The 23264-nt window shown below is 34.1% G+C and overlaps 2 protein-coding genes and 1 non-coding gene across 4 annotated transcripts; 2 read left to right on the forward strand and 1 right to left on the reverse strand.

The window, feature by feature from the left end:
• The first annotated feature begins 224 nt into the window (after positions 1–224).
• LOC112710631 (uncharacterized) lies at positions 225–3161 on the forward strand. 2 transcript variants are annotated; one of them, XM_025762940.2, is made up of 6 exons: positions 225–872; positions 947–1475; positions 1933–2043; positions 2158–2223; positions 2347–2412; positions 2727–3161. In XM_025762940.2, exons 1-6 carry the CDS (start codon positions 820–822, stop codon positions 3069–3071), a joined length of 1170 nt encoding a protein of 389 aa, XP_025618725.1. In that variant the 5' UTR covers positions 225–819; the 3' UTR covers positions 3072–3161. The 2 variants fall into 2 exon arrangements, with proteins under 2 accessions (XP_025618725.1, XP_025618726.1); XM_025762941.3 differs by having other exon boundaries at positions 479–872; positions 2161–2223.
• Positions 3162–11214: 8053 nt separating this feature from the next.
• Positions 11215–22498, reverse strand: LOC112708986 (phosphomevalonate kinase, peroxisomal-like). Its single transcript, XM_072201992.1, has 6 exons — positions 22487–22498; positions 14006–14248; positions 13175–13264; positions 12511–12615; positions 12164–12391; positions 11215–11750 (listed from the first exon to the last, which is right to left on the reverse strand). Exons 1-6 carry the CDS (start codon positions 22496–22498, stop codon positions 11610–11612), a joined length of 819 nt encoding a protein of 272 aa, XP_072058093.1. The 3' UTR covers positions 11215–11609.
• On the forward strand, positions 16979–17086 carry LOC112713825 (small nucleolar RNA R71). Its single transcript, XR_003158785.1, has one exon. It is a non-coding gene; the product is annotated as a small nucleolar RNA R71 (small nucleolar RNA).
• Positions 22499–23264: the final 766 nt, after the last annotated feature.

The raw sequence follows: 23264 nt of genomic DNA on the forward strand, positions 1-23264 counted from the left end.
TACATTATCATATCATTAACGTTGAGAATAATTTTAGTAAATTATAAGAACTAAAATAATATTTAATCCTAATACTAATAATCTGAAAACGATACTTATATGTCCATCTTTAGATCTTATCCTTATTTCTTTACGTAAATAAACTCATATTTGATTTGGAAGGAAGCTAGATACATGGTATCAGAACTTGAGGTATAAGTACGAAAAGAAAAGAAAAAAACCCTGAAAAAACTAGTATCTCATAATTAAGAGTATGGAAAGATATAATTTTGTATGGATTTGATTCTTTTTCTTTAGACAAGACACTGGTCCATCCCATTATCTCAGTTGGTACCTAACTCCCATAATGGGGCAGATGTGGATAATATTTATGCAAACAAATATGATATAATAGACTTTGGCGCTATACCTGAATTATTATTTATTTTACACAAATGAGTACTAGGAACTTAAATTGAGATATGACAATCTAACATGTGGACCACATGTTCTAATATTAATTAAATTAATTAATTTCCTCCGATTTGGACTAGCTAGCTAGTCATCTCATATGCCATGCTTCTTTCACCTATTTATATACTTTGGAGCTATATATATTCTCTCCATGCCACCACTACTATAGCATTTTTCAATATACGAGTTAACAATCTGAAACATCTAACTTAATTTATTATTATTATTATTATTATTATTATTATTATAATTATTAATTAATCTCCTTCTTCCTCAAAAGTAAATCAAGACTATATATACGAAACGCAACGCTAGCTAGCTTAATTTTACATGTGAAACAATTTCCAATCTTTCTTTCTTTCTTTAATGGCTGAGAAGAAGCTTGAACTCTTTCGTGCTGGGATGAACCCAACCTCCATGTAAGAAGCCACTCTCCCTCTCTTTTTTCACTCTCTTTCTCTCTCTCTTGTTTATTTATTTTTTAAATTTTCAGTTACGCGAATGATTGTTCTTTGGAGCAAATTGTGGTGAAAGAAGGATCATCGTCAAGTATAAGTAGTAGTATCATAACAACGAAGAAGACACCCTCAAAAGAAAAAGATAATAATAAACACGAAGCGGCAGCAGCAGCATCACAATTCTCATACACATCTTTGTATAATTCATCATCGTCAGCAGCAACAACTACTTTCAAGAAACCAAGAATAGCAGACTCATCATTATTAAACCAACAAGACTTTGCAGCAGGAAAGCTCATGAATTTCTCCGCTTTTTTAAGACCTTCAATGCTTAGTCAGAATAATTCTGTTTCACGTGAGGCTGATAACAACAAAGAGGAACCGTTTCCTGAAAAGCAGTTAAAATCTGTTAGTAATAATAATAAGAGGAAAGTGGTGGATAACGGCTTCTGTAACGAACCCTTGATAGAATATTCGTCTGTGTGTTCGCTTGGAGCGTCAACAAACAATACACACATTTATAGCCGGAAACAAGACCTCCATGACTCCACCTACTTAAGCGAGGTAACCGCACACACCCATGTTTTTTTTTATCGTATTATGTACACTAAAATCGAAATTAGAAATTGTATTAGGAGAATTAAATATGTGAATCTTAAAATGTCTTAAAATATTTCTTTTTACTTTTTGGTTAATTTTTTTAGTGAATTCTATTTTTTTCTATCTCTAATTCTCTAATTTTAAAAATTCTTTTTTAATGACATTAAAACATATATAAAAATATCACTAAATTAGTTATTCATATAAAATATATGTTAGAATTAAATAATATATATAGTGACTGATTTATAATTAATTTTTTTATACACGTGATATTTTTTTCTTATTTTTTATTTTATCTATCACTTAGATTGATTATTAGTTTTGAAAAAGCTTAAATAACTTTTAATACAAACATATCTTTATACTTATTTGGTAGTTGGCATGGTGCTCATGAAAATGGATTAACGAATTGGTGCAGAATGATGAAGACATAGAAGATGTTACGAAGGATATTAAGAATGCTCGGCGGGAGGGCAATAATGGAGTCAGAAGAAGCAGGAATGCTGAGACTCATAATTTATATGAAAGGGTGAGAAATAAATTAAAGCAAAAGAGTTGAAAATGTTGTTTACTTTTTAAGGGTGCTCACTTCATTTCATTTTCATAACATCTAACTCAATTTTTTTTTCTTATTGAATTACAGCAGCGAAGAGACAAGATCAACAAGAAACTGCGCGTACTGAAAGATCTCATACCCAATTGTAATAAGGTATAATGCATATATATATAAACTCCTTTATTTTAATTTTTTCTAATTTTGTAATATTACATTTTATAAATTTTGTGAAATAAATAGTCCTATAATTAATTTTTTCTTGTATGTGTTTTATAGGTAGACAAGGCTTCACTGCTTGATGATGCCATTGAATATCTTAAGGCCTTAAAACTTCATTTACAGGTAAAGTAGGTTAGGCCATTTTAAATTAATAAATAGAAAAGAAAAAAAATTAAAAAGACAATAATTTTAATTTATATTAACTATCATTTTTAGTCAACGATCTAATAATTTTAGTTTATTAGTAGTTCAAATGTTTAATATCATTTTTTTAATCAATACCTTTAAATATTACAAATTAATTACTGAACAAAAATATTAAAATATGCTGATCCTATAATATTTTTTAATAAAAAAAAAAGTAAAAACTATTATCTTTCCAATACAAGCTTTCCTTTCTCTTATTACTAATTATGATGATGATGATGATGATGCAGATTATGACAATGGGAACCGGGCTATGCATGCCTCCAATGATGCTACCTACATCTTCTCCAACCCAGCAATTACAACAACAGTTAATGGGTTTGAGGCCTGGAATTAACATCCCTTGCAACATGGCTCAGTTCAATAGTATTCCACCACTACCTAATGGAGTTGGCATGTTTGGTTTCCCTAACCAATTCTTACCCGTCATTCCGCCAAATCCAATGTCTCATGCACCTTTCACTACTACTACTACTCATCCCATGCTTGGAAATAATAATAATAATAAGGCTAACAATCTTTGTACACAACCGCCACTACTTCAAACAACCAATAATATCTCAGCTCTAAAGTAGGTGTATTAATCAATTCATTGTGTTTCATTATTGAATAAATATTATTGTGATTTGTGTTAATAAAAGCTACATCAATTAATGTTGTATCAATCGCAACATGCATGCATGGAGTAGTCCATATAATATATACGATGAAACATTTTTGCCGTTTACTTTTATAATTCTATAATCATAACTATTCATGAGTCATGAGTCATGAGTCTATAAGGATGAAAACTGAAAAACTATGTATCTTTTTAGCCAATAATGCATCTTTTATGTAATGTTTTAATCGGATAAAGACGATTAAAAACATTTTTTTAAAATGTTTTTTAGTAATTAAAATTCAATACATATAATTAATTAAATTGTATTTTTTTTGTCAAAATTAAATCAGATAAATTAATTTGACTGAAAAATTGGTAAACTAAACATTAAACCGGTCTAAATTATTTTTTTATAGAAAATAACTATAATAATTTTATTATAGAAAATAACTAAAATATTCTTATTATATATATATATATATATATATATATATATATATATAAACTTTTAAAATCCTAAATCCTAACCTATAGTGATACAAAAAGAATATGGATGTTTTTTTTATCATCAAGTATAGATGAATACTATATGGTAGCTACAGAAAATTCTTTAACACTGAATCAAAGTATTCGGGAGGAGAAAAAAAAGTTAAGATTTAGGGTTTTCAAAATAATAATAGTATTTTAATCATTTTTTATAATAGGAATATTATAATTATTTTTTATAAAAAAATTATTAATTTAAATTGGTTAAAAATGTAATTTATTAATTTTTTGGCCAAATTAATTTGTCTGATCTAAATTTGACAAAATTAATACAGTTTAATCATTATATGTATTGAATTTTAATTACTAAAAAATATTCTTTTAAAAAAATATTTTAAACGTCTTTATCTGAGTGATTCGCATTTTTTATTAATTACTATTTTATTAGTTTAGCTCATATCTCCATAAAAAATGATGTTTTTCTTTTTCTTTTATTTAATTAAATAAATTGATTGATATCGCTTTTGAATATTTTTCCCAATTTTAATTTGTATAAAATAAAAAAATAAAAATAGAATAAGAGATTGATAAATTTTGTTAAAGATAAAGACGATATTAATCAAACATTAGGAGTACTTTTAGTTCTAATGTTTGTAGATTTGTACACCATAGAACCGTGTTATGTATTTTTAAATTTTGTCTATTATGAAATGAGGTTGTTTCTCAATGGGTTAAGATAGATTGTTATGAAATGAGGTTGTTTCCCAATTGGTTAGGATAGATTGTTTCATTAAAAAGTTGTGTAGATACCTCTTTTTATATACACTTGATATCTACCTTGTTAGTAAATATTGTTGGAAATTCTACTACTTCTTTAATCCCGAAATCATCAATATTAAATTATTAAAAAAATATTTAAGAATAGAAATGTATCTAAATTTGTAAACATAACTAAAAAAATTTAATTATTTAATTTTTTTCAATTAAAATTTTTTGTATTTTTGATAGAATTGAATCATAATTTTTCTAATAAAAAAACTGCAAAAACGATTTTGATGTGTTTAGAGATGGCAATACCACCCGAACTCGCGGGTATCTATTCTGTCCCTACCCGCTCGGGGCGAGTAATTACCCGCCCCGTACCGGAGCGAATTTTTAGTGAGGCGGGTTCGGCGGAGCAGGGTCGGGTTTATGTAATACCCGCCCCGCTATATATATAATATATATAATTTTAATATATAATATATATAATATATGTAAAATAATTAGTAAATGATTATAATATTATATCATATTTAAATTTTTACTTTAATTTATGTTATGTATGTGATGATAGTTATATAAATTTTGAAATTTAATTTTATTTATTGGATTTTAATAATTATAGGAGCGGGGCGGATACCCGCAAAGACGGGTTAGGGTTCAACGTTTTACTACCCGCGAGTAGAAGTGGGGCGGGTTCTATGCGGGTTGTTGTACGGCGGGCGGGATCGGGTAGAGCAAAAGCCCACCCCTACCCGCCCCGTTGCCACCCCTGGATGTGTTAGAAGTCAAAACCCCAAAGTTACTATTTATATTTGAATATATGACACCCATTAAATCCTAAAGGCAAATAAAATAATATTTCTGATTTTATTTTCATTTAATTTTAAGTTAAAAGTAATAATGAATTATTCTATTAGCATTTATAATAATAAATGAGATCAACTATACAAGACATATAATATGAAATAGCTTAATTTGCGATTATAATTAATATATGTATTGCCCATTGCATAAATAGATTAAGAAATAATAATTTTCTAAATTTTTTTCATTTGGGCTATACATATACATTATTCTTGAGATAATCACTTATAAACTTTATGCGTGCATCTAAATGCTATTTCCTTGATTAGTTCAACAATTTGATCCGTCTTATATATTAGTTATGAAATTATAACAGATTTTAATATATTAGTGTCGCGACAAAATCACGATGATCACCATACTAATATACTCAACGATAGATCAAATTTGGATAAGAAAATTCAAAATTTACATGCAAAAATAATCTCATGCATACTTATTTTTAATTGGTCTAACTTTAATAAACTTTATGAGATCACAAATCAAAATGAAAACAAAATTGAATACTTTATTTCGTAAATTTGTCTAAACTATATGAGCATCCAAATGCACATTTTCACTGAAACAAAATATCATAAAATATATGATATCCATATAAATAGTTTTCACATAAAAGATTTCGGATGTTTGTTTTTTACTAATCAAATATGCATTTATTTGTGGAGTTTGTGCTAACTTATTCACAAAATTCTTAAACACTCTAAATTTTTTTTGTTTAACAAAAAATTTAAAATATTAAATTATTAACACATTATCATAAAATAACTCAAGTGGCCTTTCAATTTTATTTTCGTAATTCGTGACAAGTATTTGTAGTCACGAAAATAGATACCTCTTTTAAAGGTGTTCTATATTCAAGTATTTTAGTAGAAAGAATAATAAGTGTTTTCTCAACACCTTTTCAAAAAATTCTTCCAATGAATATATAAATATACCTGTAGTGGATCAAATTACCTAGACATTAATAAAATCAGAACCTGAATATTAAATGATTTTTAACTTTAGTTTCTGACTTCATATGTGTGAATATGTAATGTTTTACTATAATAAAATTTGTTTATCTACTATTTAGTGAATAGTGATTCATTCTTAACTCACTTAAATATCTGCCAAATATGCCAATAATGTAACACCTTACCACACACAGAGCTTTACGCTTTAGTCGTAAAATAGAGGTGGTGTGGTATTACGACCTGTAAAATAAAATATATAAACGTATGGTAGTTGAAAAGAAGTAATATACAAGGAGTCTTGGATAGTAAAAGGGAAATCACAAAATTAAAAGCGCAATGCTCGAAAAATAAGGTTACTTGCATACGAAGAAAGTTAAAGTACATAAACATACATATATAGAAAGTGAGAATAGAAGGTCAAGGGTACAAAATAGCCAAGCTCCTAACTCAGCCTGTGAAGTTAAGGCTGGCCAGAGAATATATATATACATACATATAGAAATTCATAACAAAAAATACATAAAAGTAACCCTAGTTCTCCATAGACCTCTATGAGGTGCAAAGGTAAAACATATATACATAAGGAGAGTCTATACATATAGATATAACAAAATAGAATAAAAATTAAAATTCCAAAAAGCCCATTTCACTGTAGAGAACTCCCGATGCCTAGCGAGGTGCCTCTTAACCTGCATCTGAAAACCACATATACTTGTATGGAATGAGAACCAGGGATTCTAAGCATGGTAAATGTGCCGCATACATAAGATATAAGGTCCCGAGAAAGTCAGAGGCAATCCTAGAACTCCGACACTCAGACTATAAAACTTAAAGAACTAAAACAGAAATCATAAATTAGGTGGTCCTCTAAGATTCTAAACTTAACCAAAACCGTACTGAAACCCTCAAATCTTCCGTCTTTCCTCCAATCCTCCAATACCAGTGAAACCATACAAACAAACAAGTAGACAATGGCAAACACAGGTAAAATACAAGTACTGCAGATAGCAAATATGGCAATTAAATATGGTAATTCACAAAGGCAAGCCCAATTAATGCACAATCAAATAAAACAAATATATGCATATGATGTATGCCTGTCTTATGGCTGTTGATATCAACTGTCAGTTACATAGCCAGTCCGACATGTCCTAGTAAATAACTGTGGATATTCCCTCTGTACATGCATTCCTAAGCTCAAAATTTAACAATGCAAAGAATCTCAAGCTCACATGGGAGAAACAACACCCTAAGCTCAATAATATCCATGGGAAGGATCCCAAGCTGACATGGGAAAAGCAACACCTCAAGCTCAATAATATATATATACATGCCCATGAAAAAATCCAAAAAGTTAAAGTGTCCGGTCATATCTTACGTATAGAAGGTCAACGAATGTCTTAAACTTTATTCAATCATAATTATGTTTCATCATTTATTCATTTATTAGCTCATATATGCATCTCTGGCATACTCACAACCGCACCTCCTCAATAAATCGTAATGATTTAACAATCAGTCATATTTCATTATTCTCAATATTGCCTTATTTTCTTAATGGCCTCAACCATTACTTTCGTCATCTTATCAACTAAAGTACCTCCTTTTCTAACTTCACCTCATCACTAAACATACAACTATGATTTAGGGGCTAAAAGAGTAAAAATAGAGGTTTAGAGGTTTAAAATTAGGTTTTAAAATATAAAAATTTACCTTGCTGAAAAACAGGGGCGTCGCGTACGCGTGGACGATCTCGCATACGCGGGAGCTTGTTTTGCCTTGCTCGCGTATGCGAAATGCCAAATCCGAAAGGGTTGGTCGTGTTGCGTGCAGGTGGTCGCGTACGCAACCCCTTAAAGTCACTGCTCGCATACGCATGCACTTTACTCGCGTATGCAAGATGCCAAACCCAAAAAGGTTGGTCGCGTCACGTGCAGGTGGTCGTGTACGCAAGTTCTGCAGAAAGGGTAAAAATGTTAAATGTTGCAGAATTTCAGTTTTGCATACCGAACTTCCGATGTGCATAACTTTCTCATTTTAAAATATTTTCATCTGTTCTTCGAACGGCATAAACTTGACAGACCTAATTTTGATATAAGTTTCAAAAAGATTGGAGATCCGGAAGCCGAGTTATGACTCATCAAAATTCGACCAAAAATCATATTTTTCACAAAATCCTGAAACCTCCAATTTCATAAAAACATAACTCATAATCATATTGACACAACAATACCCTGTACCAAAACATACCCAAACACAGTTCCACACTCTACCACCACCAATCATACCTCATTTTTGAATACATATCATTCCAACATATTCGATCATACCAACACAATTATTAACATTCATATATCCACATTAAATATTTTTATTTATCACCATCAAAAATCATCATTCATCAATCGTTTCACCACTTCAACCACATTCATATCATAAAACCATTAAATCTATCATGCCTTATCAACTCAACAAACATTGTTAACTAAAACTATCAATCAAGCTCAAAAAGTCATAATTCAACTTATCCTAGGTCGTCTAACCTAAGTTTTCACAAGACATTATATATTAAATACGAGAAACCAAAATCATACCTTGACCGATTTTTTCGTATAACCTAAAGACACCACCAATTAGCATAAAACTTAGTCCCAAGAATTCTCAACCTCGAAGATGATAGCACCCAAAGCCCACCAAGCATCCAATATTTACAACTATGCTCCAATTTACATATATGCTCTACCTAAATCACTTTGCCACATCCATATACAAAATTTCAAAATCCAAACACATATAAACAAGGGATTGACTAGGGTTGATGATCCTTACTTTGTATGTGCCTCAATTAAATAAAAACCCACTAATTCCTCAAGTCAATTTGATCCTAAAACATTCAATTAACCAAAAATTTCAACTCCCAAAATCAGAAAATTTTCAAATTGGAGAAGAGAAAATAGAAAATAAAAATGTGGTTTTCTTATCTCATAATGTACTGGGTTTTATAGAGCTCGTCACTGTGGACGCGTGGCCGCAAACAATGCGACGATCAGAGTTCGAAGCGAGAAATTATGTGGAATTGATTGTGGTGTTAGAGTTGGAAGTTCTTCTTCCTCCTTCCGTTTCTTTGTGCAGCGTGAAACATCAATTGAGGAGCCCATATGATTAAGTGGAGTTGGGTTTGGTTTGGGCCCAATATGGGTCCGATTTGGTCCGTTTAGTCTAATTTTGGATCAAATTCTTTAAAATTAGTGTAAAATTTTTTATTCTAATTAAGTCTATTTCAACCAACTTGGGTTGGTCGAGTGGTCAGCTCACTCGTCTGCTTAAGAAAATGTCGGGAGTTCGAACCACACCTTGTGCATGCAGCAACCCATTGGCCAGTGGCAAACCCTTAAATGGAGCTCAGATCCGCGACGAATTAGTCCTTAACATGTCGGGTTGGGGGATATCGTTTGGGTAAACCAAAAAAATAAGTCTATCTCATTAAACCATAAAATTTAAGTTTTTATTTTTTAAATAATAATTAATTTATTGACTAATTATTTATTAATTTTTTGAATTTTATAAATAATGTATACAATAACTGTAAGTGTACAAATTTATTATCTATCAAACTACTACTGAAGCATAATAAACCTTATGCACTTTTGAACTTTATAACTTTCTTGAGGCACCTAATGAGACTATACTTGTCTCTCTTAGAGTTGATTATATAACGTTATTTACAATTCTGCATACCATTGACATTCAAAAATAGTAAAAATATACTTACTCCCACTGAAGTAATATAAATCATCAATGACAGAAATTTTAATTTAATTACCAAAAAAATTATATTTAAAAAATAGTCTAACATTGACAGATACAATTTTAAAGCAAAATAATATATTCACACAAGTTACATATCATATAATGGTGGGTCCATCACAAATACCTAACACAACATTAATATTTAGTCTTTGAAAATAAATATTAATTTTTAAGTGGTATTTTAATACAGTAATCAAACATTGATAGTAAAACATGTCAAACAATAAGTTTATCTTTTGACAAATTTATTGTTTACATGAAACCAAATAAATATCACATATTTATTATCACAAATGCGCATATATTTTGGTCAAGTACAGAATTTTCTTTGGGTCGATCTGTACTCGTATAAACTACGCACACATAAATTCATTTAGTGCAACTTACTAAATATTCTCAACAATTTTATGTCAAACAATAAGCCTATCTTTGGATTTACTCATTGTTCACATTAAAACATGAGAATTATACCTATTTATTACCACATATTTTTTTTTATCAATTGGTCAAATACCAACCTTTCTTCGGGCTGATTAGTGGATGCATAATTAAATATAAAATAAAATAAAGTTCAATGTTTATTATTTGGCCAAATAATAAACTTCTTTTAGCCAATTCACAACTAGAAAATGGATAAATACAGACAGATTTACAGACAGATTTAGTCTTTATTACAGACGGATTTTTGGTCACCTACGAAATTACCGACAGATTTTGTCCCTCTGTAAAAGTTCCGTCGAAAATTATTTACCGACGGATTTTTTCCGTCGAAAAACTACCGACGGATTTTTACTAGTTGCCGACGGATTTTTTCTCTGTAAATTCTCCCTCCATTTCTTGAAGGCGACAAACTTAATTCGTCTGTAATTACAGACAAATTTTCAGACGGATTTTTCGTCTGTAATTACAGGCAGATATTCAGACGGATTTTCTGTCTGTAATTACAGGTAATTTTTCAGACGGATTTTCCGTCTGTAACTACAGACAGATTTTCAGACGAATTTTTCGTTTGTAATTACAGACGAATTTTCCGACAAATTTTTCGTTTGTAATTTAAACTTTGGAAAATCATGATTACAGATAGAAAATCCGTCTGTAAGGTAAAATAGAATTTTTTTTACTTTTTCTAATTACAAAATAAACTTGTTTTCATACAAAATAAATATAAATTTAATACAAATTTTTATCTAATTTATATTCGAATATTTATAATATTTCAAAAAATAAACAAACTCATCGTATTAAAAATAAACAATATTTACAATAAATTATTCAATATGAATTGAAGATACAGCTGAAGTGATTTCATTTGTTCTAGGGTCAGCACTTTCTAAAGAAACGCCACAAGGATCTTCTTTAACCAAAAGGGCAAGAACATTGAGTGAGCTCCATGTTTTTGTCACATTGCTGCTTGAATCTCCCAAAGTAACAGCAAAGATAGCATCAAATCCTCCTGCTCCTGAAACTCCAGCCAACAACACTCCTTCCAAGTTCAGTGTAGCATCTAAAAGTTTTGTTTGTGATTATGGTTCAATCTGCATGAATTGCAGGGAAAGAGTAGTGATATTCTACCAGCAGATATAATTTGTAATCAACATCATTCAAATAGAAGAAGCCTAATAATAAGTGCCAAATCAATGAAAGGAACTTACAGGAACACCTGCAGCCTCACCCGTTAGGCGCATATGATATCTAATCCCAAGCATAGCTTCTTTTGCACCTAGCAATGCTTTAATAACTGCTTCCTTGTTGGGTTCAGAAGCTTGCTCTATCCACTGCGAGAATTGGATTTTCAACATCAGCACAAGAAGAAAAGCAAGAACATGAGAGCCTGAAGTGTAGTCTCAAGAACATGATATCACATATGTGCATTAGAAATTCAGTCACACCACTTGAAACTGAAAATCAGGCAAACAGTAAAGTTGGATATATAATCTCTTTCAAACCCATCAAAAGTCAACTTAATTGTATAAGTCTAATAGTAAAGATGTCCTATCTCATTAAAATAACTAATAAACAGGAATGTAGAAATTTAATCTAATGCAAGGCATACCATAAGGCCAAAATGTTCTAGTTATTTAACAGTGAGTATTATCAATCAGTTTACTCTACATCCACAGGAGTAAAAATTCTAATTTTGATGTTACTTCCATTAATTAAACAACCACAAATGATTTGAAAGAAATACCTTTTCTGATCTGAGCTTGTTGCAGCTATTAATCACAGATTTATATGCATCACATTGTTCCTTTGCTAATTTACTCAAAAAGTTCAGTTGAATTTCTAACTGCGAATTCGCCTCTGACAATTTTCTCCATGTGTCCAGGGATTTCTGAGGGTCAGACTTTTGCCATTTTTTTACAGCACCAACCATTGATGGCGTAGATGAACCACCAGTTCCTGGTTCTCTTAGTAACTAAAAAACGATATATAGTCAGAATATTAATCAATAGACTTCATATTCTTCTGATAAGAAAGTCATTCAACCTAAAGTAAAAGGAAAATGTGGGGGTATAAGAGATTTAAATTGCTTACCAGAGTCATCAAAGGTGGTAAAGAGAACTCAGTCCTCTCATGGTCCAAGTTTCCATTCAGAATGTCACTGATAACTTCTGGTGCATGCAATGCTTGTGCTGCAACCTACAATGTCAGCAAAACAATGTCTAGTCACTGTAAGAGATAACCAATAGAAGATCCTAACATGTTTAGCAACTGGAATGACAAACTAAAATGATGGGGCTAGTAGCAAGAATTAGAGAGCTCAAGTTTTGTTGTACATCAAGGAAAACTAATGTTCTTGTAATTGAGTATATTTAGGCCAAACAAATCAGGAGAGTCATTCATATCAGTTACATATTTAGACGATAAATATTCATAATACCAGCATGACCAGTTGAAATGTATATATATATATATATATATATATATATATATATATAAGTGTGCAACAGAAATCAACATAATTAAAGCATTTTTTGCCTAAAACACAAGACACATTAAAAGGGTAAGTGTTGAATACCTGTACGGAGGAAATCACTTATCAGATATGTTATAAACTAAAAGGATTTATTGAAGCTTGGTAATGTAGCAAAACAAATATTAGATTTACAACTTTTATTTGTGTTCATGTCTTTGTCATTCTCAGAAGTTTAATTGAAGACCAAAGAAGAATGTAAGAGAATGGAAATCTTAAATTTACCTGAACAAGGGCATCAGGTTGAGACTCAAATATAACCAAGAGTACTCCCAATGGACATGATATTTTCTCCAAGATGAGTTTATCAGCTAGCTGAACAAAGAATGTATAAATAGTAAAAACTAATGCTGATTGTTTAACAGTAAAATGTATGGTCTGATAACATTTTCTTTGTAAAGGGAGTGATATTCTTTTTCTTAGATCAAGAATCAAGATCAGAGAACATGAGTTACAAAATTGTATAGTTTAACCACATGAAAAAAGAAAAATTGCTAAATCAGTTCAATATCATAGAGCCAATTATTATTTTACTTATCACTTACCATTTCAGTTTCTTTAACAAAAAGGATAAAATAATTAATGCATGAGGATTAATACAAAGAATAAGGAGGATAAGAGACCCTCCTTCAAATAAAAGGGAAGGGATTTTGACAAAAGTGGAAATACGCATCATTTTTTTCCCTGTAGCATTACATGCACTATGAGCTACTATAGATAGCTTTACATAAATGATCATTATGTTTATTTCAAAGTGAAAAAGTGTATTTGCAGGTCACCTCATATCCATAGACTGGTTTAAATGCTGTGTTAAAAGAAGAGGGGGAGGACAATCAAGGATAATATGTTGCAAATAGCTTCTTAAAGTAATCTATCTAATTCAATTCTATTTTTTTTCTAACTCAGGACCACAACTTAGTTTGTCGAAATTGTGCTTCTATCAAAGGTCAACCCAAAAATCAAATGACTATAACAAGTTCTCCATAGAAAAGTTCTTTTCAATGGAATATATCAACGAAAGACAGCTTCAAATTCTGCACACCTAGTTATGATCACCGGGGTGCCAGCATAAGCAGCACAAACGACAACATTAACTTTAACAGTCATGCCACCCTTGCCCAATCTTGACTTATCTCCAAAAGTAATTTCTCCTTGATGTTTCTCTTTCACATATGTGTGAATTAGCTTCGATTTCAGATCACTTGGAGGACCACTATAAAGGCCCTCAACATCACTCAATAAAACGAGGAGGTCGGCTTTAAGTTCAAGAGCTAATAGACCTGCCAAACTGTCATTGTCCTAGAAAATACCAAATGAATCCTGCACATAGTGCTTACAATTAAAATTAATTACACATTTGTTCAAGGCCACAACTTCATAGAAATGGTCTTGATGCACCCTTGAGATGAATCTTTCCATCTCCCATGACTCGGAGGTGGAAGCTTTTGCCTTCCCTTTCCTCTTTCTAGAGGTTTCTCCGGCCTTAGATGCCATAAATGGTTATGGAAAAACAAAAAGCAATGCTTTTACCACACCAAACTTAAAATGTTTGCTCGTCCTCGAGCAAAAGAAGAAAGAAGAGAGTAGAAGAAGAAGAAATGAGGAGAAAGGGAATGGCTCTGTGTTTGGCCAAAGGGGGGAGAATTGGTGTTTAAGTTGTGTGAAAATGAAGGAGTGAAGGAGGGTTTATATAGGAGAGGGGAAGGGTAGGGTTCGGCCATTTGAGGGTGGGTTTGGGTGGGAAAGTGGTTTGAATTTGAATGGTGAGGTAGGTGGGGTTTTATGAAGGATGGATGTGAGTGGTGAAGAGAAAGAAGGGATTTGATAGGTGAGGGGTTTTTGGGGAAGAGGTGTTGAGGTGATTGGTGAATGGGTGAAGAAGAGAGAGAGTGGTGGGGTAGGTGGGGGTCCTGTGGGGTCCACAGATCCTGAGGTGTCAAGGAAAAGTCATCCCTGCACCAAATGGCAAGCAAAATCTCGTTTTGTGCCAATTCTGGCGTTAAACGCCAGCTTCTTGCCCTTTTCTGGCGTTTAACGCCAGTCTGGTGCCCCTTTCTGGCGTTAAACGCCCAGAATGGTGCCAGACTGGGCGTTAAACGCCCATCTGCTAACCTCACTGGCGTTTAAACGCCAGTAGGTGCGTCCTCCAGGGTGTGCTATTTTTCTTCCTGTTTTTCATTCTGTTTTTGCTTTTTTCATTGATTTTGTGACTTCTCATGATCATCAACCTAAAAATAAGATAAAATAACAAAAGAAAATAGTTAATTATAAAACATTGGGTTGCCTCCCAACAAGCGCTTCTTTAATGTCATTAGCTTGACAGAGGACTCTCATGGAGCCTCAGAAATGCTCAGAGCTATGTTGGAACCTCCCAACACCAAACTTAGAGTTTGAATGTGGGGGTTCAACACCAAACTTAGATTTTGGTTGTGGCCTTCCAACACCAAACTTAGAGTTTGACTGTGGGGGCTCTGTTTGGCTCTGTTTTGAGAGAAGCTCTTCATGCTTCCTCTCCATGGTGACAAAGGGATATCCTTGGGCCTTAAACACCAAGGATTCTTCATTCACTTGAATGATCAACTCTCTTCTATCAACATCAATCACAGCCTTTGCTGTGGCTAGGAAGGGTCTGCCAAGGATGATGGATTCATCCATACATTTCCCAGTCTCTAGGACTATGAAATCAGTAGGGATGTAATGGTCTTCAATCTTAACCAGAACATCCTCTACAAGTCCATGGGCTTGTTTTCTTGAGTTGTCTGCCATCTCTAGTGAGATTTTTACAGCTTGTACCTCAGAGATCCCTAACTTCTCCATTACAGAGAGAGGCATGAGGTTTACACCTGACCCTAAGTCACACAAGGCCTTCTTGAAGGTCATGGTGCCTATGGTACAAGGTATTGAAAACTTCCCAGGATCCTGTCTCTTTTGAGGCAGTGTCTGCCTAGACAAGTCATCCAGTTCTTTGGTGAGCAAAGGGGGTTCATCCTCCCAGGTCTCATTTCCAAATAACTTGTCATTTAGCTTCATGATTGCTCCAAGGTATTTAGCAACTTGCTCTTCAGTGACATATTCATCCTCTTCAGAGGAAGAATACTCATCAGAGCTCATGAATGGCAGAAGTAAGTCCAATGGAATCTCTATGATCTCATTTTGAGCCTCAGATTCCCATGGTTCCTTATTGTGGAACTCATTGGAGGCCAGTGGACGTCCATTGAGGTCTTCCTCAGTGGCGTTCACTGCCTCTCCTTCCTCCCAAAATTCGGCCATGTTGATGGCCTTGCACTCTCCTTTTGGATTTTCTTTTGTATTGCTTGGAAGAGTACTAGGAGGGAGTTCAGTAATTTTCTTGCTCAGCTGACCCACTTGTGCCTCCAAGTTTCTAATGGAGGACCTTGTTTCAGTCATGAAACTTTGAGTGGTTTTGATCAGATCAGAGACCATGGTTGCTAAGTCAGAGGTATTCTGCTTAGAACTCTCTGTCTGTTGCTGAGAAGATGATGGGAAAGGCTTGCTATTGGTAAACCTGTTTCTTCCACCATTGTTATTGTTGAAACCTTGTTGGGGTCTCTGTTGATCCTTCCATGAAAAATTTGGATGATTTCTCCATGAAGGATTATAGGTGTTTCCATAGGGTTCTCCCATGTAATTCACCTCTCCCATTGAAGGGTTCTCAGGATCATAAGCTTCTTCCTCAGATGAAGCCTCCTTAGTACTGCTTGGTGCATTTTGCATTCCAGACAGACTTTGAGAAATCATATTGACTTGTTGAGTCAATATTTTGTTCTGAGCCAATATGGCATTCAAAGTGTCAATCTCAAGAACTCCTTTCTTCTGACTAGTCCCATTGTTTACAGGATTTCTTTCAGAAGTGTACATGAATTGGTTATTTGCAACCATTTCAATCAGCTCTTGAGCTTCTGTAGGCGTCTTCTTCAAATGAAGAGATCCTCCAGCAGAGCTATCCAAAGACATCTTGGATAGTTCAGAGAGACCATCATAGAAAATACCTATGATGCTCCATTCAGAAAGCATATCAGAAGGACACTTTCTGATTAATTGTTTGTATCTTTCCCAAGCTTCATAGAGGGATTCTCCTTCCTTCTGTCTGAAGGTTTGGACCTCCACTCTAAGCTTACTCAATTTTTGAGGTGGAAAGAACTTTGCCAAGAAGGCACTGACTAGCTTTTCCCAAGAGTCCAGGCTTTCTTTAGGTTGAGAGTCCAACCATGTTCTAACTCTGTCTCTTACAGCAAAAGGGAATAGCATAAGTCTGTAGACCTCAGGGTCAACCCCATTAGTCTTGACAGTGTCACAGATTTGCAAGAATTCAGCTAAAAACTGATGAGGATCTTCCAATGGAAGTCCATGGAACTTGCAATTCTATTGCATTAGAGAAACTAATTGAGGCTTAAGCTCAAAGTTGTTTGCTCCAATGGCAGGGATAGAGATGCTTCTCCCATAGAAGTCGGGAGTAGGTGCAGTAAAGTCACCCAGCACCTTCCTTACATTGTTGGCATTGTTGTTTTCGGCTGCCATATGTTCTTCTTCTTTGAAGAATTCGGTCAGGTCCTTTAAAGAGAGTTGTGCTTTGGCTTCTCTTAGCTTTCTTTTCAAGGTCCTTTCAGGTTCAGGGTCAGCCTCAACAAGAATGTTTTTGTCTTTGCTCCTGCTCATAAGAAAGAGAAGAGAACAAGAAAATGTGGAATCCTCTATGTCACAGTATAGAGATTCCTTTAGGTGTCAGAGGAAAAGAAAAGTAGAAGACAGAAGTAGAAAATTCGAACTTATCAAAGAGGATGGAGTTCAAATTTTGCATTAAGGTATAGTGTTAGTCCATAAGTAGAAGGATATGAGAAGAAGGGAAGTAATTTTCGAAAATTAAGTAAAATATTTTGAAAACATTTTGAAAACACTACTTGATTTTCGAAAATGAAAGTGGAAAAGAAATCAAGTGATTTTTGAAAAAGATTTTAAAATTAGAAATCAAAAAGATTTGATTGAAAACTATTTTGAAAAAGATGTGGTTAAGAAAATATGATTAGTTTTAAAAAGATGTGATTGAGAAGATATGATTTGAAAAACATTTAAAAAAAAGATTTGATTTTGAAAATCAATGACTTGACTAACAAGAAAAGATATGATTCAAACATTAAACCTTTCTCAACAGAAAAGGCAACATACTTGAAATATTGAATCAAATCATTAATTGATAGTAAGTATCTTTGAAAATGGAAAGAAATTGATTTTGAAAACACATGATTGAAAAGATATGATTTGAAAAAGATTTGATTTTGAAAAACTTTGAAAACTTGAAAAAAATCTGATTTTGAAAACAAAATCTTCCCCCTTGTGCCATCCTGGCGTTAAACGCCCATAATGGTGCACATTCTGGCGTTTAACGCCCAAAACACTACCTTTTTGGGCGTTAAACGCCCAACCAGGTTCCCTGGCTGGCGTTTAAACGCCAGTCTGTCCTTCTTCACTGGGCGTTTTGAACGCCCAGCTTTTTCTGTGCAATTCCTCTGCTGTATGTTCTGAATCTTCAATTCTCTGTATTATTGACTTGAAAAGACACAAATTAAAATTATTTTTGGATTTTTAATAATAAGAACAAATCAAAATGCAACAAGAATCAAATAACAATGCATGCAAGACACCAAACTTAGCAGTTTGTATACCACTGACACTAACAAAATGAGAATGCATATGAGACACATAAAACTCTCAAGTCAATTGAATTCAAAGATCAGAGTAAGAAATCATCAAGAATTATTTGAAGATCCTTAAGAACACATGAATGCAAGAAAAACAGAAACATGCAATTGACACCAAACTTAAGATGAGACACTAGACTCAAACAAGAAATTTTTGGATTTTATGATTTTTCTGATTTTTTTGTGCTTTTTCGAAAATTAAGTGGAGAAAGATATCAAAATTCTTAATGAGAATTCCAGGAATCAGTGCAATGCTAGTCTAAGACTCCGGTCCAGGAATTAGACATGGCTTCACAGCCAGCCAAGCTTTCAAAGAAAGCTTCGGTCCAAAACACTAGACATGGCCAATGGCCAGCCAAGCCTTAGCAGATCACTGCTCCAAAAGCAAGATTGATAAAAATCAACAAGCTTTTGTGATGGTAAGTTGAAACCTCGGTCCAATGAGATTAGACATGGCTTCTCAGCCAGCCAGACTTCAACAAATCATCATGAAACTCTAGAATTCTTCTTCAAGAATTTCGAAAAAAATAAATACCTAATCTAAGCAACAAGATGAACCGTTAGTTGTCCAAACTGAACAATCCCCGGCAACGGCGCCAAAAACTTGGTAGCGCGAAATTGTGAACAATACTTTTCACAACTCTCATAATCCCCGGTCATGAACCCCAAAAACTTGGTGTTCAATACCATGGCATTACACAACTTCGCACAACTAACCAGCAAGTGCACTGGGTCGTCCAAGTAATAAACCTTACGCGAGTAAGGGTCGATCCCACAGAGATTGTTAGTATGAAGCAAGCTATGGTCATCTTGTAAATCTTAGTCAGGCAAACTCAAGGGGATATGGTGATGAACGCATAAAAACATAAAAGATAAAGATAGAGATACTTATGTAATTCATTGGTAGGAACTTCAGATAAGCGCATGAAGATGCCTTCCCTTCCGTCTCTCTGCTTTCCTACTGTCTTCATCCAATCCTTCTTACTCCTTTCCATGGCAAGCTTATGTAGGGTTTCACCGTTGTCAGTGGCTACCTCCCATCCTCTCAGTGAAAATGTTCCTATGCTCTGTCACAGCATGGCTAATCATCTGTCGGTTCTCGGTCAGGCCGGAATAGAATCCAGCGATTCTTTTGCGTCTGTCACTAACGCCCCGCCTGCTAGGAGTTTGAAGCACGTCACAGTCATTCAATCATTGAATCCTACTCAGAATACCACAGACAAGGTTTAGACCTTCCGGATTCTCTTGAATGCCGCCATCAGTTCTAGCCTATACCACGAAGACTCTGATCTCACGGAATGGTTGGCTCGGTTGTCAGGCGAGCACTCGGTTGTCAGGCGATCAACCATGCATCGTGCAATCAGGAATCCAAGAGATATTCACCCAATCGAAGGTAGAACGGAGGTGGTTGTCAGTCACACGTTCATAGGTGAGAATGATGATGAGTGTCACGGATCATCACATTCATCAAGTTGAAGAACAAGTGATATCTTAGAACAAGAACAAGCGGAATTGAATAGAAGAACAATAGTAATTGCATTAATACTCGAGGTACAGCAGAGCTCCACACCTTAATCTATGGTGTGTAGAAACTCCACCGTTGAAAATACATAAGAACAAGAGTGATCATTGGTTTCGGCCCCAGAGAGGGAACCAGAAGAACCAAGATCTGATCTAAGAACTAGATGTCCAAAGATGAAAATACAATAGTAAAAGGTCCTACTTATAGAAAACTAGTAGCCTAGGGTTTACAGAGATGAGTAAATGACATAAAAATCCACTTCCGGGCCCACTTGGTGTGTGCTTGGGCTGAGCAATGAAGCATTTTCGTGTAGAGACTCTTCTTGGAGTTAAACGCCAGCTTTAGTGCCAGTTTGGGCGTTTAACTCCCATTTTGGTGCCAGTTCCGGCGTTTAACGCTGGAATTCCTGAGGGTGACTTTGAACGCCGGTTTGGGCCATCAAATTTTGGGCAAAGTATAGACTATCATATATTGCTGGAAAGCCCAGGATGTCTACTTTCCAACGCCGTTGAGAGCGCGCCAATTGGGCTTCTGTAACTCCAGAAAATTCGCTTCGAGTGCAGGGAGGTTAGAATCCAACAACATCTGTAGTCCTTTTTAGTCTCTGAATCAGATTTTTGCTCAAGTCCCTCAATTTCAGCCAGAAAATACCTGAAATCACAGAAAAACATACAAACTCATAGTAAAGTCCAGAAAAGTGAATTTTAACTAAAAACTAATAAAAATATACTAAAAACTAACTAGATCATACCAAAAATATACTAAAAACAATGCCAAAAAGTGTACAAATTATCCGCTCATCACAACACCAAACTTAAATTGTTGCTTGTCCTCAAGCAACTGGAAATCAAACAAGATAAAAAGAAGAGAATATGCAATGAATTCCAAAAACATCTATGAAGATCAGTATTAATTAGATGAGCGGGGCTTTTAGCTTTTTGCTTCTGAACAGTTTTGGCATCTCACTCTATCCTTTGAAATTCAGAATGATTGGCTTCTTTAGGAACTTAGAATCCAGATAGTGTTATTGATTCTCCTAGTAGAATATGATGATTCTTGAACATAGCTACTTATTGAGTCTTGGCCGTGGCCCAAAGCACTCTGTTCTTCCAGTATTACCACCGGATACATACATGCCACAGACACATAATTGGGTGAACCCTTTCAGATTGTGACTCAGCTTTGCTAGAGTCCCCAATTAGAGGTGTCCAGGGTTCTTAAGCACACTCTTTTTGCCTTGGATCACAACTTTATTTTTTTTTCTTTTTCTTTCTTCTTCTTTTTTTTTCGTTTTTTTTTTTGAATATTCATTGCTTTTTCTTGCTTCAAGAATCATTTTAATGATTTTTCAGATCCTCAGTAACATGTCTCCTTTTTCATCATTCTTTCAAGAGCCAACATTCATGAACCACAAATTCAAGATACACATGCACTGTTTAAGCATACATTCAGAAAACAAAAATATTGCCACCACATCAAAATAATTAAACTGTTATAAAATTCAAAATTCATGCAATTCTTTTCCTTTTTCAATTAAGCACATTTTTATTCAAGAAAGGTGATGGATTCATAGGACATTCATAACTTTAAGGCATAGACACTAAGACACTAATGATCACAAGACACAAACATGGATAAACATAAACACAAAAAATTCGAAAAACAGAAGAATAAAGAACAAGGAAATCAAGGAACGGGTCCACCTTAGTGATGGCGGCTTTTTCTTCCTCTTGAAGATCCTATGGAGTGCTTGAGCTCCTCAATGTCTTTTCCTTGTCTTTGTTGCTCCTCTCTCATGATTCTTTGATCTTCTCTAATTTCATGGAGGATGATGGAGTGTTCTTGATGCTCCATCCTTAGTTGTCCCATGTTGGAACTCAATTCTCCTAGGGAGGTGTTTAGTTGCTCCCAATAGTTTTGTGGAGGAAAGTGCATCCCTTGAGGTATCTCAGGGATCTCATGATGAGTGGGGTCTCTTGTGTGCTCCATCCTCTTCTTAGTGATGGGCTTGTCCTCATCAATAGGGATGTCTCCCTCTATGTCAACTCCAACTAAATAACAGAGGTGACAAATGAGGTGAGGAAAGGCTAACCTTGCCAAGGTAGAGGACTTGTCCGCCACCTTATAGAGTTCTTGGACTATAACCTCATGAACCTCTATTTCTTCTCCAATCATGATGCTATGGATCATGATAGCCCGGTCTATTCACCAAACAACAATATTACGAAGTATATAAGTAACTAATACCCTACACTCCATCTTTTTTCCCCTTCTCCAGTGGTTAATCCACCAACCTACCATCAAATACATTAACCTTGTTTTCTTAGTTATTCCACGACTTCAGCTAATTTCTAAAAAGGCTTCAGCTAATTTCTCTTTCGTGGTAGAAAATGCTAAACCTGCACCAAGATTTTCATTCAGTTCATCTCACGGGCAACAGCAAAACAAGAGAATTTAAATTTCAGGACAAAGGCAAATCAAACACTTCTACAACAGTAATAAATAAATAAATCATATACGCTAATCGGGATTGGCATTAAGATGGCTCAATTTAAAAACCACCACCATACCCGAACGGCAATCATATGACTTAGAACAATTTGCAATAGAGTAGCTCTGGTTCCCTTGGAAAGCACATGTACATTTCCACTTGTTTAGGCCATAGGTGTCAGAAGGCTCATCTGCCAAAATTAAAAAAAAAAGGCAAGCAATAAGATAGTAAGAAGGAGAATTATTTTGGATTTACGAATAATAGATGTTAAACATGTAAAAGATGGAAGAGACAATTATTTTAGTTAAATTGTGAAGCCAACTAGAAAATGAGTGCTGAATCGAGAGCAAGACGAAGACGATAGCAAGAGCAACTCTGAGCTTGAGCTTCATTTATTACAACCCATACACTACAAGAAAAGAAAAAACCATTTAGTGCTATATAAATCATTGGGCAAGAATATTCGTCATGGTTATGAAACAAGCCACATATCTTACAAGATTTTCCAACACCAAAAAATAAAATAAAAAACAGCAAATGACAAGCAGAAATATGCTGCTACACTTTTCCCCATAAAGGGCTAAA

The sequence above is a fragment of the Arachis hypogaea genome, chromosome 9, assembly GCF_003086295.3.
Source record: "Arachis hypogaea cultivar Tifrunner chromosome 9, arahy.Tifrunner.gnm2.J5K5, whole genome shotgun sequence".
NCBI classification, from domain to species: domain Eukaryota; kingdom Viridiplantae; phylum Streptophyta; class Magnoliopsida; order Fabales; family Fabaceae; genus Arachis; species Arachis hypogaea.